Raw genomic sequence first — 14,588 nt, 5'->3', positions numbered from 1 at the left:
CAAAGTAATGCCATGAGATAGGCTTTCTGGCATATAGAATTCTACAGCTCCATTTCCTTACGTTACATTCCTAGAGCTTATCTTAGACGGCAACACGATGTATATGTAATTTCATGCATCCTAAAGCAACTCTGGGTAAGACAATCAAATTTAGATTTTATGACCCGTACCTTTCTTACTCTATTTCATCAATTGCTAAGACAAAGTGACGCCCAACTTAACAAAGTCAGCTTTAATCATTTAGAAATACTTTGGGCAAAGTGCCAAAGTAGTGGGGCATACCTTATCTACCAATTTTTTTTTTTTACATCTAGGATGAACAGATTTCAGTATTAATGCCATTTGCAGAGAAAAAAATCATTATGCACAGTGTATTCTAGAGTAAGGCAGAGATTTCTTACTAAACCAGCTGAGTATCACTATCCTAAAGTGGTGTCTCAAAAAGGTCACCTTTAAAAAGCCCTCTGAAACAATTCTGACGAACCCAGCCCCCATTCCTAAAGAGACTTCTGGGCTTCTGGAGCCGGCCATGGCGGGGGGGGGGGGGGGGGGGGGGGGAGGAAATCCAGCAATCCAGCGCTAAGCGTTGCCATCCATCCATCCTGTATGATTCACTCAGCTCCATCCACCTACGACTGCACACTTGAGTTTCAGTTCATGAGCTATATGGCCTCTGGGATTAAAATCAATCGATGCCTATGCCGGGCATCGAACCCAGGGCCTCAGACATGCTGAGCCACATTCTGGGCCCTAAGTCTGACCCAACATGATGTGACCACAGTGAGTATGTCACTGCAAAGCAAAACCTTTCAACACGCCCATCATCACCAGAGCCTTCCCGTTGGCTGGTGGCCACACAGCCTCCCAGTAGGGAGGGAACACAGTTCCACCAAGAAGATGCACCCGCAGAAGCCCTTCCGGCAGCCACACTTCCCCTCTGCAGACCAGCAACGCGGGCACTAATTTATGCTGGACAAATCCATGTTCTTCCCAGAAAGCCTGAAAATGAGTCTGACATGACTAACAGCCACTTTCAGTACAGCAACACCCATTAAGAGGAAATCCCCAGGCCCTCACTTTCCTGACAATATCTACACTCTATGGAATGGAGCAGGCCGTCAGCTAATCCTAAGACACCCAGGATAATGTCAAATGTGGTAGTGGACTTTGGCCTATGCCCAAAAAAAAAAAAACCCACACAAGTGTAAGCCAATCATTCACATAAACAACAGGAGTCTAGAATATTTGGTTGGAATAAATTTATTTCATCTGTCTGTAAACAAGGTGTTTAATAGTTATGGCATTTTTTTAAATGCATATTAAATCAGATGAGTTAGACTGTATCCCAGATGTAACAAAGTGCAGGGAAAGAATGGACAAATCAGCAACAAGATTTGTTTTTAAATCTGTACATTATCCACAAGGCCCAAACAATAGAAGCAAATACTAGAATGTCCCTAAAGTAGTGCCATTTGACAGAAACCTTGAACAGGTCAGTTAAAATCCATCTCACAATATCAACAGTTCATTTCAACAATAGTATGGCACCGAATACATATGGAGAAAATGTCACAAGACAGCCAAGTCCACAATAATGCAACTTCATATAAAAACTCAAGCTGCAAATAAAATTGGTCCTATGAAGAACAAACTGGACACACTCCAGATGGTTATGTTGGGATACCTAATGTCCATAATGGCAGCCTTGGACAAATGGACTAGAGAACAGAGCTGGTGTGCAAAGGAAAGGACAGGAACCAAGAGTCAGCTAGGCGACGATGGAATGGCCCCTGGGCTTCTACGGTCGGGGGAGGAAGTGCCTTTTGCCTTGTTTTGCCGTTGCACCTGGGGCCCCGGGGCAAGGCTGCCAGTGCAACGACAATCCCAGCAGCGAACTACCGCCCTTCTCAATAGCTCAACGCAAGGGAAGCGCATCAGTTAAATAAACAGGCACTGCATGAAGAGGACGGAAGCCAACAGAACCCCTTCCTTCTGTGCCGAGGGAGGGCGGGAGAGGAGGGAGGGAAGGAAAGAGGCATGCACTGTGTCCTCCCACCCATGCGCTGCCAAAGGAAGACTACGGGAGCTAAGGAATGCTCAAAGTGCTGAAAAGACACGGATCAACTCAGATTGTACAACCGGCACCTTGCTGAAGATGAACTTATTTTAGTACTCAATATCCCATTAATTGCTAAGACAAAGTGATGCCCAACTTGGCATGCTCCCTCCCCCCAAATTTCAAGGTATCATGCAAATCATTATTGTGCTGCAATTACGTTGCCAGATAAAGGTTGGTTACAGACAGTGATTAACATACAAATGATCCACTGGGCGCACAGAGCGGTGACATTAGAAAACAGGTAAAGAAAGATGAACTACCATCTAGGTCTGGTAGCACTGTGACCAGAACTGGGGCGGTGATGAAGACAGTTGCTAGGTAGCTGGGGAGAGGCTGCTCACACGTCAGACCTCCTCAGGTATAAAGCGAGTTCATACGCTTTCTTGTTAAGTGTGCCTCCGTGGACACCTTCCTTTCCCATGACTATAACCAATGCTGGAGTACACAGGGAAACAAAACAAAAGCGAACAGAATTACTTAAAGGGGGAGGGGGCAGAAAGAAAGACACCTTTCCCCACCAACAGAGGGATACAAAGGAGACACAGGTTCATACCCCATCACCCTGCATTGCTAATAAAATTTCCAGAATTAAGACTCAAGCTTACAGCTAGGAAAGTTTAAGAGCAATTGTTTTCCCCTAATACTTAACAGTCTGCCTAGCAGCTAGAACCCAGAGTCTCTCAAGTATTTTGCCATTGAGTATGCCTTCTTATTCAATCCGCCTCCATGGACCCCTTCTTTTCCCATTACAAAGACCAAGACTGAAAGAGAAAGAAGAAAAGTGTTTCAAAAGAAGGGTTAATCAAGAAAGTCACATAAGTTTTAGCAGGCAGACCCCGATTAATAAGTTAACATTAAGTTAGTTTTCTGTGAACTGTCGAGCACTGACGTCAACCCAATCTCCAAAGACAATTTTCAAGGCAGTAACGTGCTAAAAACTTTTGTCACTGAATCACAGAGATTCAGTGAACGCACTTCAGCGGTCTATCCTGTAAACTATCTCCACACCAAGGGGGAGGGGGGAGTAGACGGGTTTGGAAATCATTTAGCTTCTTTTCTAGAGCGAATATACTTCCGGTAGTATAATATACTCAGACTTGTCCCCAATATTTAGACTTTATAACGTTTGGTATTTATAATTTTCCCCAAATTTAATATGCTCGATCAGGTACAAACCACTGTCTCAGCAATCTGAGTTGTGAAACATTTGATTCCTTCCAGAAGAAAATCAGTACCAGATTTTAAATGGCACTTTCAGTGTCATTCGGAGATGGACACGCTTCCGTAAGATGTGTGTTTACTGATACACTCACTGTACTAGGTTTGCTTTTGAATTTAAAATCTGACTTAAAAGAGATTTACGGTTTCTTCAGTGGGGCATTTCAAAGGTCCACCTATGGCTGGCGAATTTCTAGTGGGTGCCGCTAGATGTCAGCACTGCAGCAGGAACGAAGAGCTCATTCGAGCTTGATGCCACAGAGTTGATGCTTTTTACCATAATCATCTGCACTCAGCTACCCTGAGACCCCTCTGTACTATTTTTTACAGGCTACCAATTTTCCAAGAGAAAGTCCCCTCCCACGCCCTGAGAGTGACCTCTAGGACAGTTACCAGCAGTCTGGTAGGGCCACAGCCAGAAGTTACAATCAAAGCAGCTTTGGTTTCTTTAACTTGCTAGATCCGCTCTCAAGCTGACTGCCGAGTCTGCTAAATGAGGTAATGATATCCTCTGATATTTACATAGGCTAACATGATTCAAATCTGAAAACTGGGGCCAGAATGATAGTATAAAGGGTAGGGTGCTTGCTGCCAAGCCCAGTTTAATCCAGGGCACCCTATATGGCACCCAGAGCCCCGCCAGGAGTGATCCCTGAGCACCACCGGGTGTGGTCCAAATAAATCTGAAAATCAATGACATGTACTAATGAACAGAGTTTGGAACGTTTCCTTAGAAAAAGCAAGATTTCAGCAGAGTGAAAATTTCTGCACTGTTGATAACAAGGAAACAGCAAAAACTCTGAACCAAGTAAATAAAATCTAAACTGATGCCTTTTGCAAACAGACCGACTGACAACGGACTCCAAAATCCTTATTGTAATTATTTCTCTCTTCCCTGGCAATGCCTCTAAATAGGAAGATGATCCAGTGTTAATTTTCCTATTGTTGTACAGAGATGAGTGCAATTCCAGCATGAAAGAGACCCAAAGGCCAAAAGACTTCAGGGGACTAAAGTAACTCAACAAATCGGACCATTTTATAATCTGGACGAGGGACCGTAAGGCGGGTGGGCCGCTGGGCATGTCAAGGCAGGCAGAGAGGCAAGTTTTGAGTCTGAATCTACTAATTTGGAAAACCAGGCGAAACGGACCCTCTCGCTCAAAGTGATGTGGAGTTTCCTGACTGGAAAGCAGGGACCTCCCCTTCAGTGCTGGGCAGTTCACCAAAACCACCTTAATAGCCATTATGGACCAACACTTCACGCCAACGGCTCAAGGGCTGTTTCCGAAGGTGCTCGCGGCTGCACCCCGCTTACCTCTGCCAGCTCTGCCGACGGCCACGTTGTACGTGGGCTCCCCACCTTGACTCTTTGTCCGGATGTCCATTGTGCAGTCTCCGTCCACGTACAGGCTGTCTCTGATCACCGAGCACTTCTTGGCGCCAAGAGTCAAACCATTGGTAAAGAAACCTTCCCGGTCTTTTCCTACGATCATGTCTATTTCTACCGGCTGCTCGACACCAAAAGAAAAGGGAAGGGGGTGGGGTGGGTGACAAGACCACAAAGAAGTCGGGTTAATCGCCTTCGGGCCCAGGGCGGGGACCTCGCGTGCCAAGTGTGCAGGGCCGCTTCCGAACCCCCCAGCTCACTCAGGCCAGCCCGTCTGGGCCACAGCGTCCCTTGGTCCTACGGGGGGGGGGGGCGGGCTGGGGGTCGGCACAGGGACCAGGGCAGTCAGCTCACTAAACACAGTCTCTGGAAACCACCCCCTGAACAGTCGCCGCCGCCCGAACCGCAAGGGTCAGGGTTATTTATAAACAGTCCCGAGTCAGGTCGAGATGCTCCAAGGTACCTGCCGGCGCCCTAGGTCGAGCGGACGCGGCTCCCCCTAGCCGGGCCTCTCCGGGGGGCACCCCCGGGCGCCTCTCTCCGGGTGCTGGTGCGAGGCTGCCGCTCTCGGCCCGCCCGCCTGGCCTCCCCCACCACCGCGCCCCGCGCCCCGCGCCCGGGCCGAGCGATGCGGTACTGCGGCAGCCTGGCCAGCCGAGGGGCCCGGGCGGCGGAGGGGCGGGGGCGGGGGCGGGGGGCTGGGCTCGGTGGGCGCCCGCCGCGGGAGGAACGTGCGTCGGCGCATCCCCTGCTCGAGGCAGGCGGGCGGGCGGGCGGGCAGGCGTCGCCCCCATCAGAACTGCAGAGTCATAGCAGGCCCAGCCTCTTCGCTGCACACTCCCGCAATCTGCCCGGGCGGGCGGGCGGGCGGGCAGCGGGAACTGCACACAAAGGCCAGCGGCCCGGCGCGGCGCGGGAGCGCGGGTGGCCGGGGAGCGCCCGGGAGGACCGCGGGGTCGCGGGAGGAGTCCGGGGCGCGCGCGGCGGAGGCCCCGACTCCGGGCGTTGCTGGGGGCGGGGGGCGCGGGGGGGGGGCTTCGGGACCGGGTAGGTGGGGGTCGGAGGCGTCGGTCCGGCGCTGCCCACCGGCCGCGCCGACCGTGCCAGAGGCCCGGCTGTGCGGGAAGCGCCGCGCGAACAATGCGGCGGCTCCGGAGGGGCCCGGGCCCGGGGCCGCCCCCTCCCCGCGCCCCCCCCCCGCGGGCTCCAGGTGGGCCCGCAGCCGGGTCCGGGCGCCGGGCCGCGCGCGGCGGTGGGGGGCCCGCGGCGTGTCCCCCCGACCCCCCCCCACACAGACACGGACACGCGCGCGCGCGCACACCCCCGCCTCGCGGCCGGACGCCCCGGGAGCCCTCGGCGCGGGGTTGCGTAATTGGGGGTAACGGGGGCCGCGGCGCCTTCCCGGGGCGCAGCGGAGGGATCGATGGCAGTTCGCCATCTTGGAGGATCTTTTTTGCGGAAAAAGGAAAAAGAGGAAAACGGAGCCCCCCCGCCCGGGGCCGGGACCGCGGCCGAGCCGCCCCGACCCCGGGCAGGACCCGGCCCGCCGCCCGCCGCCCGCCCGCCGCCCGCGCCAGGCGCTGCGGGCCCGGGCGGGCCGCGCGGGGCGGGGGTCGGCGAGGCGCCCCCGGCCCGGCCCGGCGCGGCCCCCGCCCCGCCGCCGCCCGCGGTCGGCCGCCGGCCGGCTCACCGTGATGCTCTGGAAGACGCCCCCGGCCGTGGCGGCCCACACGTATTTGGCGTCGCAGTAGCCGACGATGGCGGCCTCCTGGCAGCAGCCGTCGCACATCAGGTTGTCCACGTAGCTCTGCCACCCGGCCATCTTCGAGCGCTTCGCACTGCGGCGGGCGGCGGCGGGCGAGCGACAGGCGCGGCGCGAGCGGGCGGCGGCGGCGGCGCGGGGGGCGGGGCGGCGCGGGGGCGGGAGGAGGCGGCGCCGCGCAGGCCCCGACCGCCCCCCGCGCCGGCGGCGGCGGCGGAGGGGCCCGCGGGCCGGCGTGACGGACGGGCCCGCGGGGTGGCCTCGGCGCGGCGGGCGCTGCGGGGCGGCGGCGGCGGCGGGCGGCGCGGCGCGGGCGCGGCCACCCCGGGCCGGGGGCGCGGGGGCCGCGGGGGCGGGGCGGGGGCGCGCGGGCGGGCGCGTGCGTGCGATCGCTCCGCCGAGGGTCCGCGCGGGCACGGGCCGGGCGCGGAGGGACACGGTGCCGCGCCGCCCTCGGACCCCGGCCGGCCGCGCCTCTCCCGAGCGTCCTCCCCGCGCGCTGCGCTGCGCTGCGCTGCGCTGCGCTGCGGCGGCCGGGCCGCGGGGTCCGGTGGCGGCGTTGCCCTGGCGACGGGATGCGCGGCGCGCGCGGCGCTCGGGAGGCGGCACCCGCCGCTCGCCGGCTTCTCTTTCGGGCGGGGCCCGAGGGGCGCGACCTGCAGTTTCCAGTCCGGGAGAGGAGGGGCCCGGGCGGGGCGCCCGCGGGGGACGTTCCCGGCGGCTCCGAGGGGTCGCCGATCGCGGGCGCGGGAGCAGGACGCCCAGGGGAGGGCTCGGGGCTGCGGGAGCCCGCGGAAGGGCCTTTCCTGCCTCGACGGCGCATAGCCGCGGAGGTTCCGAGGGGCTCGCCCTGCCCTCCGCAGGGGGGCTCGTCCCAGTGGCCTGCCCGGGGCGACGCCCCCGACCCGCGAGCCCCTCGACGCCAGTGTTTCAGATGAAGGGGAGTAGCACTTGCCAGTCAAAAGGGAGAGGGGGCAAAGCGCGGGGGGCTTTGAGGCTTCCGACTTGTAGTTGCCGGCAGGTCGGAGGGGATGACAGGAGCATCCCCGGGGTGTGGCCCGGGAAGGAAGCCCGGGCGCGTTGCTAAGCAACCCCCTTGGTTCTGAAGTTTCACGCTCTTTTGTGCTGCTTGTTTTGAACTGTGGCTGCCGGGAGAGAGGGAGGGAGAGAGGACGATGGCAAGGGGAACCTCCTCAAGTCGGGAGCCAACAGATCGAGAACCATTTATTTATTTATTTATTTATTTATTCCTGCTCCGACGATACAGGAGAATACCTAGATGTTGTACCAGCGGGTGCCGGAAATGTTCCGGTTTTGCATATGTGCCTCCCACTTTAGTTACATTTACTCATTGTTTACTGCGCTAGGTGTGTGTGTGTGTGTGTGTGTGTGTGTGTGTGTGTGTGTGTGTTTGTGTGTGTGATGGTTGTTGACGGTTTTGATTTTACCGTTTTAACAGTTTGTCATCTTTCACGATCGTTTGCAGATTACAGGAATACAATTGAGTTGTAAGGCTTCATCAGACTGTATACTTGGGATTTGTGTTCTTTATGTGTTAGGGTATTCAACCCCAACATTTAAATTTAAGTACATTTAAATTTAAAGAGTGAACCAAGGCAATGAGAGAAAAGAACTAATAAAATAATGGTACTTAAATGTATTGAGGGGCAGGAGAGATAGTGCTGCCAAGTAGGCAAGCACAGTTTGCCGTGCAGGCTGAAGACCTAAGACCTATATTCAATCCCTGGCACTGCATATGGTCCCCCAAGCCTGCTTGGCATGAACCCTGAGTGAAGAGGCAGGAATAAGCCCTCCTGAGCACCACTGGGAGTCGCCCCCCAAACCAAAAAGTGTCGATTTTGATTTTTATTACTTATCTGAAAACTTAAAGATTTCATTTCTAGACTTTCTTATTATAGCAGAGTTGAAAGTGAATGCATTCCATTCTTCGTTTTATTTGTTTTATTTGGGGGCGGGGTAGAGGGTGGGTTTTGGCTCCAAAGAGCAAAGAGTAACCCTAAGCACTGCCAGTTGTGCCCTCCTCACCCCCCCCCCCCACCAAAGGAAAGAAATGAGTATTGCCGTTGTGTCTTCTACCTTTCCCCAGGAGACTGATCTTTAGTTGCGGTGTCTGGGCAGAAGCAGAGAAAATTGGTATGTCTGGGCAGGAGCATGTGGCTCAGCAAAGCTGGGTTTGCTGTGGTGTAAGAAAAAGCAAAAGCAAGGTAGTTGCATTGCTATTCTAGATAGCTATGAAGATGGAGCCGTTCACAGTCTGCAATTTCATTTTTTTTCCATTTGGGGTATAATTTTATGCATTGCTTCCAATACTGCTCTGTTCTCATTTATGAAAACAGTGTGGAAAACCATACATTTTTGGTCCTTTATTGGTTTGTATTATTTTGGGGCCACACTCAGCTATACTCAGGGACCACTCTTCGTGGACTGGGTGGCTGTACATGGGGTGCTGGAGATCGAACCCAGGTCTGCTGTGTGCGTGCAAGGCAAGTGCCGTACCCACAGTACGATTGACCCAGCCCAAAAACCAGATTGTAAAAAATGTATTAGACTAGTAGTACCTGAACCATTTAAGTGTATGAGTAAATCATTAGACATTTTGGCAAAAAAAAAAAACCTAGGTTTTGAACTGTAAAATGTGGTTCCATAAATAGTGCTGATGACAACAAAAGCTCCACAGACAAGCCATGATTAACAGTAACATAACACTTTGGTCCTCAGTTGTGTAACATCTTTACTTCCATGTTTTATTTGGAGCAAAACATTAATTTTGTTAAAAATTTTAATTTTTAAATTTTTTTTTAAATTTAAATTTTTTAGTGTGGGCTGGAGCGATAGCACAGCGATAGGGCATTTGCCTTGCGCACAGCTGGTCCGGCCTAGCTGGGTTCGATTCCTCCGCCCCTCTCAGGGAGCCTGGCAAGCTACCGAGAGTATCTCACCCACATGGCAAAGCCTGGCAAGCTCCTCGTGACTATTCAATATGCCAAACACAGTAACAACAAGTGTCACAATGGAGACATTACTGGGCCCACTCGACAAAATTGATGAACAACGGGAGGACAGTGACAGTGATTTTTTTAGTGAATCACTGTGAGATACAGTTACAGACTTAACAAACTTTCGTGATTGCATTTCAGTCATACAATGATTGAGTACCCATCCCTCCACCAATGCCCATTCTCCACCACCAATGTTCCCAATATCCCTACCACCCTACCACCACCTCCCCTCCCCCCCTCCCCTGCCAGTCTCTGTGACAGGCATATTCCCTTTTACTCTCTCTCTCCTTTGGGGTGTTTGTGGTTTGCAATGCAGTTATTAAGTGTCCATTATGTTCAGTCTGTAGTCTACTTTCAGCAGCATCTCTCATTCTGAGCAGGCCCCCCAAGCATCCTTTACTTGGTGGTCCCTTCTCTATCCCAGCTGCCTTTTGAGGCTGGCTTTCAAGCCAAGCCATGGAGCAATCCTCCTGGTCCTTATCTCTACTATCCTTGGGTGTTAGTTTTCCATTCTTTTACTTTATGTTCCACAGATGAGTGTAGTCCTATGTCTGTCCCTCTTTCTGACTCATTTCACTTAGTATGATACTCTTCATATTGATCCACTTATATGCAAATTTCAGACTTCATGTTTTCTAACAGCTGCATTATATTACATTGTATAGATGTACCAGAGTTTCTTTAACCAGTCATCTGTTCTCTGGCACTCTGTTTTTGTTTTGTTTTGTTTTTTTCCAGATCCTGGCTATTGTAAACAGTGCTGCAATGAACATACGAGTACCGATGTCATTTCTACTATAGGTTTTTGCATCTCTGGGATATATTCCCAGAAGTGGTATTGCTGGGTCAAATGGGAGCTCAATATCTAATTTTTTGAGAAACGTCCATACTGTTTTCCAAAAGGGCTGAACCAGTTGGCATTCCCACCAGCAGTGAAGGAGGGTCCCTTTCTCCCCACAACACCAGTTGCTTTTGTTCTTTTGGATATGGGCCAGTCTCTATGGTGTGAGATGCTATCTCATTGTTTCAATCTTCACCTTCCTGATGATTAGTGCTAAAGAGCATTTTTCCATGTGCCTTTTGGCTATTTGGATTTCTTCTTTGAGAAAGTTTCTGTTCATTTCATCGCCCCATTTTCTGATGGGGTCTCTTCTTGTAGAGTTCAACCAGTGCCTTGTATATCCTTGACATCAACCCCTTATCAGATGAGTATTGGGTGAATATCCTTTTCATTTTGTAGATTGTCTTCGTATTCTGGTCACTGTTTCTTTTGAGGTACAGAAGCTTCTTAGTTTAAGATAGTCCCATGTGTTTATCTCTGTTTCCACTTGCTTGGTCAGTGGCATGTCATTTTTTTTTTTTTGTAGGAGTACTGCCATTTATTCAGCCACTGATTAGCAGCTGATTGAATTGTGCATGAACTCCACCTTACTTTTTTTTTTCATTTTTTATAATTTTATTTATCGAATCACCATGAGAGCTAAGTCTCGGTCATACAATGAAACATCCGTACCTTCACCAGTGCCCATTCTCCTCCACCAAAAACCCCAGTATCCGCCCATCCCACACCCTCCTCCTACCTGTGGGGCAGATGATTTCCACATTGCTCTCTCTCTACTTTGATCACATTCAATATTTCGACACCAGACCCACCATTATTATTTGAGATTTTACCCCAACACTCAGATCTACTGAAAAGGGAACAATAGACAATTTATATTCTATTGCTGGTTATGAATAACATATGATGTCGCGTGGCTGCAGTAGGGCCATGTGGTTTTGAAATTCCAAAGTTTTAACACTTAAATCTGGAGGGATTTCTGCCAAAAGCCACTGGGTTTCGAGATCTGCTCCTGAGTCTCTGGGATCATGGCCGTTGAGCAGCTTGATGAGGAGCCAGAGAGGCCGTTTATGGGCGATGACTTGGGGTCTTGTTGGGGTGGGGAGGACAGGCCCGGCTCCACCCCATCCCGTGAGGCCCAACAAATTTTGTCACTGCAGGCCCAAGCCTGACTGTCCAGTGGCCTCTGGAGAATGACGGCCACTGAGCCACCAGAAGGAAACAGGCGGAGGGACAGCACCCTTTCCCCCCTGGGGTGGCCCGGCGACAGTAACCTACTGCGGGGTCCGGACACATTTCTGCCAAAAGCCGCTGGGTTTTGAGATTTGTTTCTGAGTCTCTGGGATCAAGGCCGTTAAGCAGCTTGATCAGGAGCCAGAGAGGCCGTTCATGGGCGATGACTTGGGGTCTCATTGGGGTGGGGAGGACAGGCCCGGCTCCACCCCACCCCATGAGGCCCAACAAGTTTCGTCACTGCGGGCCCAAGCCTGACTGTCCAATAGCCTCTGGAGGATGACGGCCACCAAGCCGCCAAGAGGGAGTAGGCGGAGGGACAACACCCTTTCCTCCCTGGGGTGGCTCAGCGACAGTAACGTACTGTGGGGTTCGAACGCATTTCTGCCAAAAGCCACTGGGTTTTGAGATTTGTTTCTGAGTCTCTGGGATCGTGGTCGTTAAGCAGCTTGATCAGAAGCCAGAGAGGCCATTCGTGAGCGATGACTTGGGGTCTCGTTGGGGTGGGGAGGACAAGCCCAGCTCCACCCCTATCCCATGAGGCCCTGTGTGTCTCATCACTGGGGGCCCAAATGTTACTATCCAGTGGCCTCTGAAGGATGGCAGCCACTGGGCCGCCAGGGGGAACATGCCAAGGCACGAAACTTATTCCCACCTGGGTTGGCCCAGCACCGGTAGCCTACTGCAGGGACCGGACACATTTCTACCTAAAGTCGCTGGGTTCCGAGATTCGTTTCTGAGTCTCTGGGATCATGGCCATTAAGCAGTTCAATCAGGAACCAGAGAGGCCTTGCCTCCAATTATATAGCTGAGCCGAAGGTGGCTTGTGGGTGTGTCTCCCACATACCTAACTTTTGGCCATTTACTTTCTTGGTAAACTTTGCCCCAAGTTTTTGGGGTCTGGTCAAAGGCACAGCAGCAATTTTGGGGTATCTGAAAGTCTGAAGGCGCCATGAGGCTGCCGATGCACTTGCCTCACAGGTACAGATTGACCTGCTGGCGGCACCATACCCCCGACATGTCATCTTTGAAGATAACCTTTAGCTTCAATATCGTGAAGGGTTTTGCCGACCTTGTCTTCAGTGTACTTTATAGATTCTGGTCTGATGTTGGGGTCTTTAATCCATTTTGATCTGACTTTTGTTAGGTAGAGGTCTGAGCCCATTTTTTTATTTTTTGCATGTAGCTGTCTAGTTTTGCCAGCACCACTTGTTAAAGAGATTTTCCTTGCTCCACTTGACATTTCTTGCTCCCTTATCAAAGATTTGATGATCATATATTTGAGGGTGTGTGTCAGGATATTCTACCTTGTTCCATTGGTCCTTGGTTCTACCTTTGTTCCAGTACCATGCTCTTTTAATTATTACCACGCTGCAGTTGAGTTTGAGGTTGGGGAAGGTGATGCCTCCCATCTTCTTTTTCCCATGAATCACTTTAGCTATTCATGGGCGTTTGTTGTTTCATATGAATTTCAGGAGTGTTTGATCCATTTCTTCGAAGAATTTCGTGGATATCCTTATAGGGATCGCATTGAATCTGCATAATGCTTTGGGGAGTATTGCCATTTTGACAGTGTTAATTCTCCCAATGCATAAGCAGGGGATATATTTCCATTTCCTCGTGTCTTCTTTTTGTGAAGTAGCGTTGTGTAGTTTTCCTTTTATAGGTCCTTTACCTCCTTAGTTAAGCTGATTCTGAGGTACTTGATTTTCTGAGGCATAATTGTGAATGGGATTGCTTTTTTTGTGTCATTTCTTCTCTCTCATTACTTGCGCATAGGAAAGCCTTGAACCTTTGAGTATTGATTGTATAGCCTGTGGCTTTACTATACAAGTCTATTGTTTCTCGGAGTTTCTTGGTGGAGCAAAGCATTTTCATTCTAGGGGCCAGAGAGAGAGTGCACGAAGTGCGGATTTGATCCCCAGCAATGCAGGTTCCCCCACGCACCACTGAGAGAACCTCTCCAGCACAGAATCGGAGTAACCCCTCATTCCTGCCCACAAATGGCCCCCAAACAAAACAAAAACCAAGAAAATAAATCAACGAACAGGTTGTAATTATGAAAATTGTATCAGAGCAATCAAGAAATTTAGAGAATGGCTAAAAGTCACATTCTTTTTGGTTTGTTTTTCTGGTTTGGGGCTGTACCCACAATGCTCAGGACTTACTACTGGCTCGGGGATCACTCTGCCTGTGCTCAGGGACGTGAGGTGCCAGGGATCAAACTGAAGCAGCTGCATGCTTGGCTTTTACCTTCTATACTATCTCTTTGGCTTTCTAGTTTTTCTTTTTTTTCTTTTTTAATTTTTATTAGTGAGACATCATGAGGTACAGTTGTAGACTTGCAAATTTTTGTGCTTGGGTTTCAGTTATACAATGATCCAGTACCATCCCTCCACCAATGCCCATTTCCCATAGTTGTTCTTTATAGAGCCTTTTGTGCATGAATTTTGGTGTGAATATCAGTACCTAATAGTAGGAGAGGGATTGCCCAGCTCATAGCTTCAGGTTGAGGAGCTATTACCAAACCACATTTTAAAGAGATGAGATCATCTTCCCCAAACCACCATTCCAAAGAGACAGAATTATTTTTCCGTGACCCCTGCATTGCAGGAAGGACTCAGTTGCTCACCTTCCCGGACACTTGGCATTATCTCTAACCTTTAAATATTCTGTCAGATTTGTCACTTATTATTGCTTTCATTTGCATACACCTAGTGAGCGCTAAAAGTGACTCTTTCATATACTTGTTAGTTATTTGAACACTTGTTGGCAGAAGGCTTATGCAAAAACTTTGGCCTTAGATCTGTTCTTTGTAATGACTATGCAGTTGTCCAAGTGGATGTATTCTGGTTGTCCTTTCTTATTAAAACATCAAGTAAGTTAAGATACAGCAACCAAGATGACTTATGATTTGTGTGGTGGTGAACTGTAAAAGCCCTGGAATGGATAGAGTCTTAGGACAATGTCTAACAAGATTTAAAATAGAAAGTGTGACATGGTGTGGC

The 14,588-nt window shown here is 51.1% G+C and overlaps 2 protein-coding genes across 3 annotated transcripts in view; both read right to left on the bottom strand.

Moving 5' to 3' along the window:
• Window positions 1-1,244: 1,244 nt before the first annotated feature.
• PFN2 (profilin 2) lies at window positions 1,245-6,566 on the bottom strand. Of its 2 annotated transcripts, none has more exons than XM_056121831.1 (3): window positions 6,415-6,566; window positions 4,653-4,845; window positions 1,245-2,880 (listed from the first exon to the last, which is right to left on the bottom strand). In XM_056121831.1, the coding sequence occupies exons 1-3, from the start codon at window positions 6,544-6,546 to the stop codon at window positions 2,783-2,785; spliced, it is 423 nt and encodes a 140-aa protein (XP_055977806.1). In that variant the 5' UTR covers window positions 6,547-6,566; the 3' UTR covers window positions 1,245-2,782. The 2 variants fall into 2 exon arrangements, with proteins under 2 accessions (XP_055977806.1, XP_055977807.1); XM_056121832.1 differs by having other exon boundaries at window positions 1,245-2,554.
• The window catches only part of SIAH2 (siah E3 ubiquitin protein ligase 2), a 636,369-nt gene continuing 628,076 nt past the window's right edge, over window positions 6,296-14,588 (bottom strand). The window contains exon 3 of the mRNA XM_056121829.1: window positions 6,296-6,328. The gene's annotated coding sequence lies outside the window, so the exon portion shown is untranslated. The remainder of the gene's footprint in view (window positions 6,329-14,588) is intronic.

Source organism: Sorex fumeus, unplaced genomic scaffold (genome assembly GCF_029834395.1).
Source record: "Sorex fumeus unplaced genomic scaffold, SorFum_2.1 ptg000044l, whole genome shotgun sequence".
NCBI lineage: Eukaryota > Metazoa > Chordata > Mammalia > Eulipotyphla > Soricidae > Sorex > Sorex fumeus.
Note: the sequence above shows the minus strand (reverse complement) of the source record. Positions and strands in the feature narration are given on the sequence as shown.

What these genes read in the sequence shown, in the direction of transcription:
- PFN2 (XM_056121831.1), bottom strand. Translation starts at nt 6,546, where the DNA reads ATGGCCGGGTGGCAGAGCTACGTGGACAACCTGATGTGCGACGGCTGC. An exon ending in GCGTCTTCCAGAGCATCACG is followed by an intron (nt 4,846 to 6,414) that starts GTGAGCCGGCCG and finishes GGTGTCGAGCAG; the next exon opens with CCGGTAGAAATAGACATGAT. An exon ending in CGTCGGCAGAGCTGGCAGAG is followed by an intron (nt 2,881 to 4,652) that starts GTAAGCGGGGTG and finishes TTTCTCTTTCAG; the next exon opens with TCTTGGTCTTTGTAATGGGA.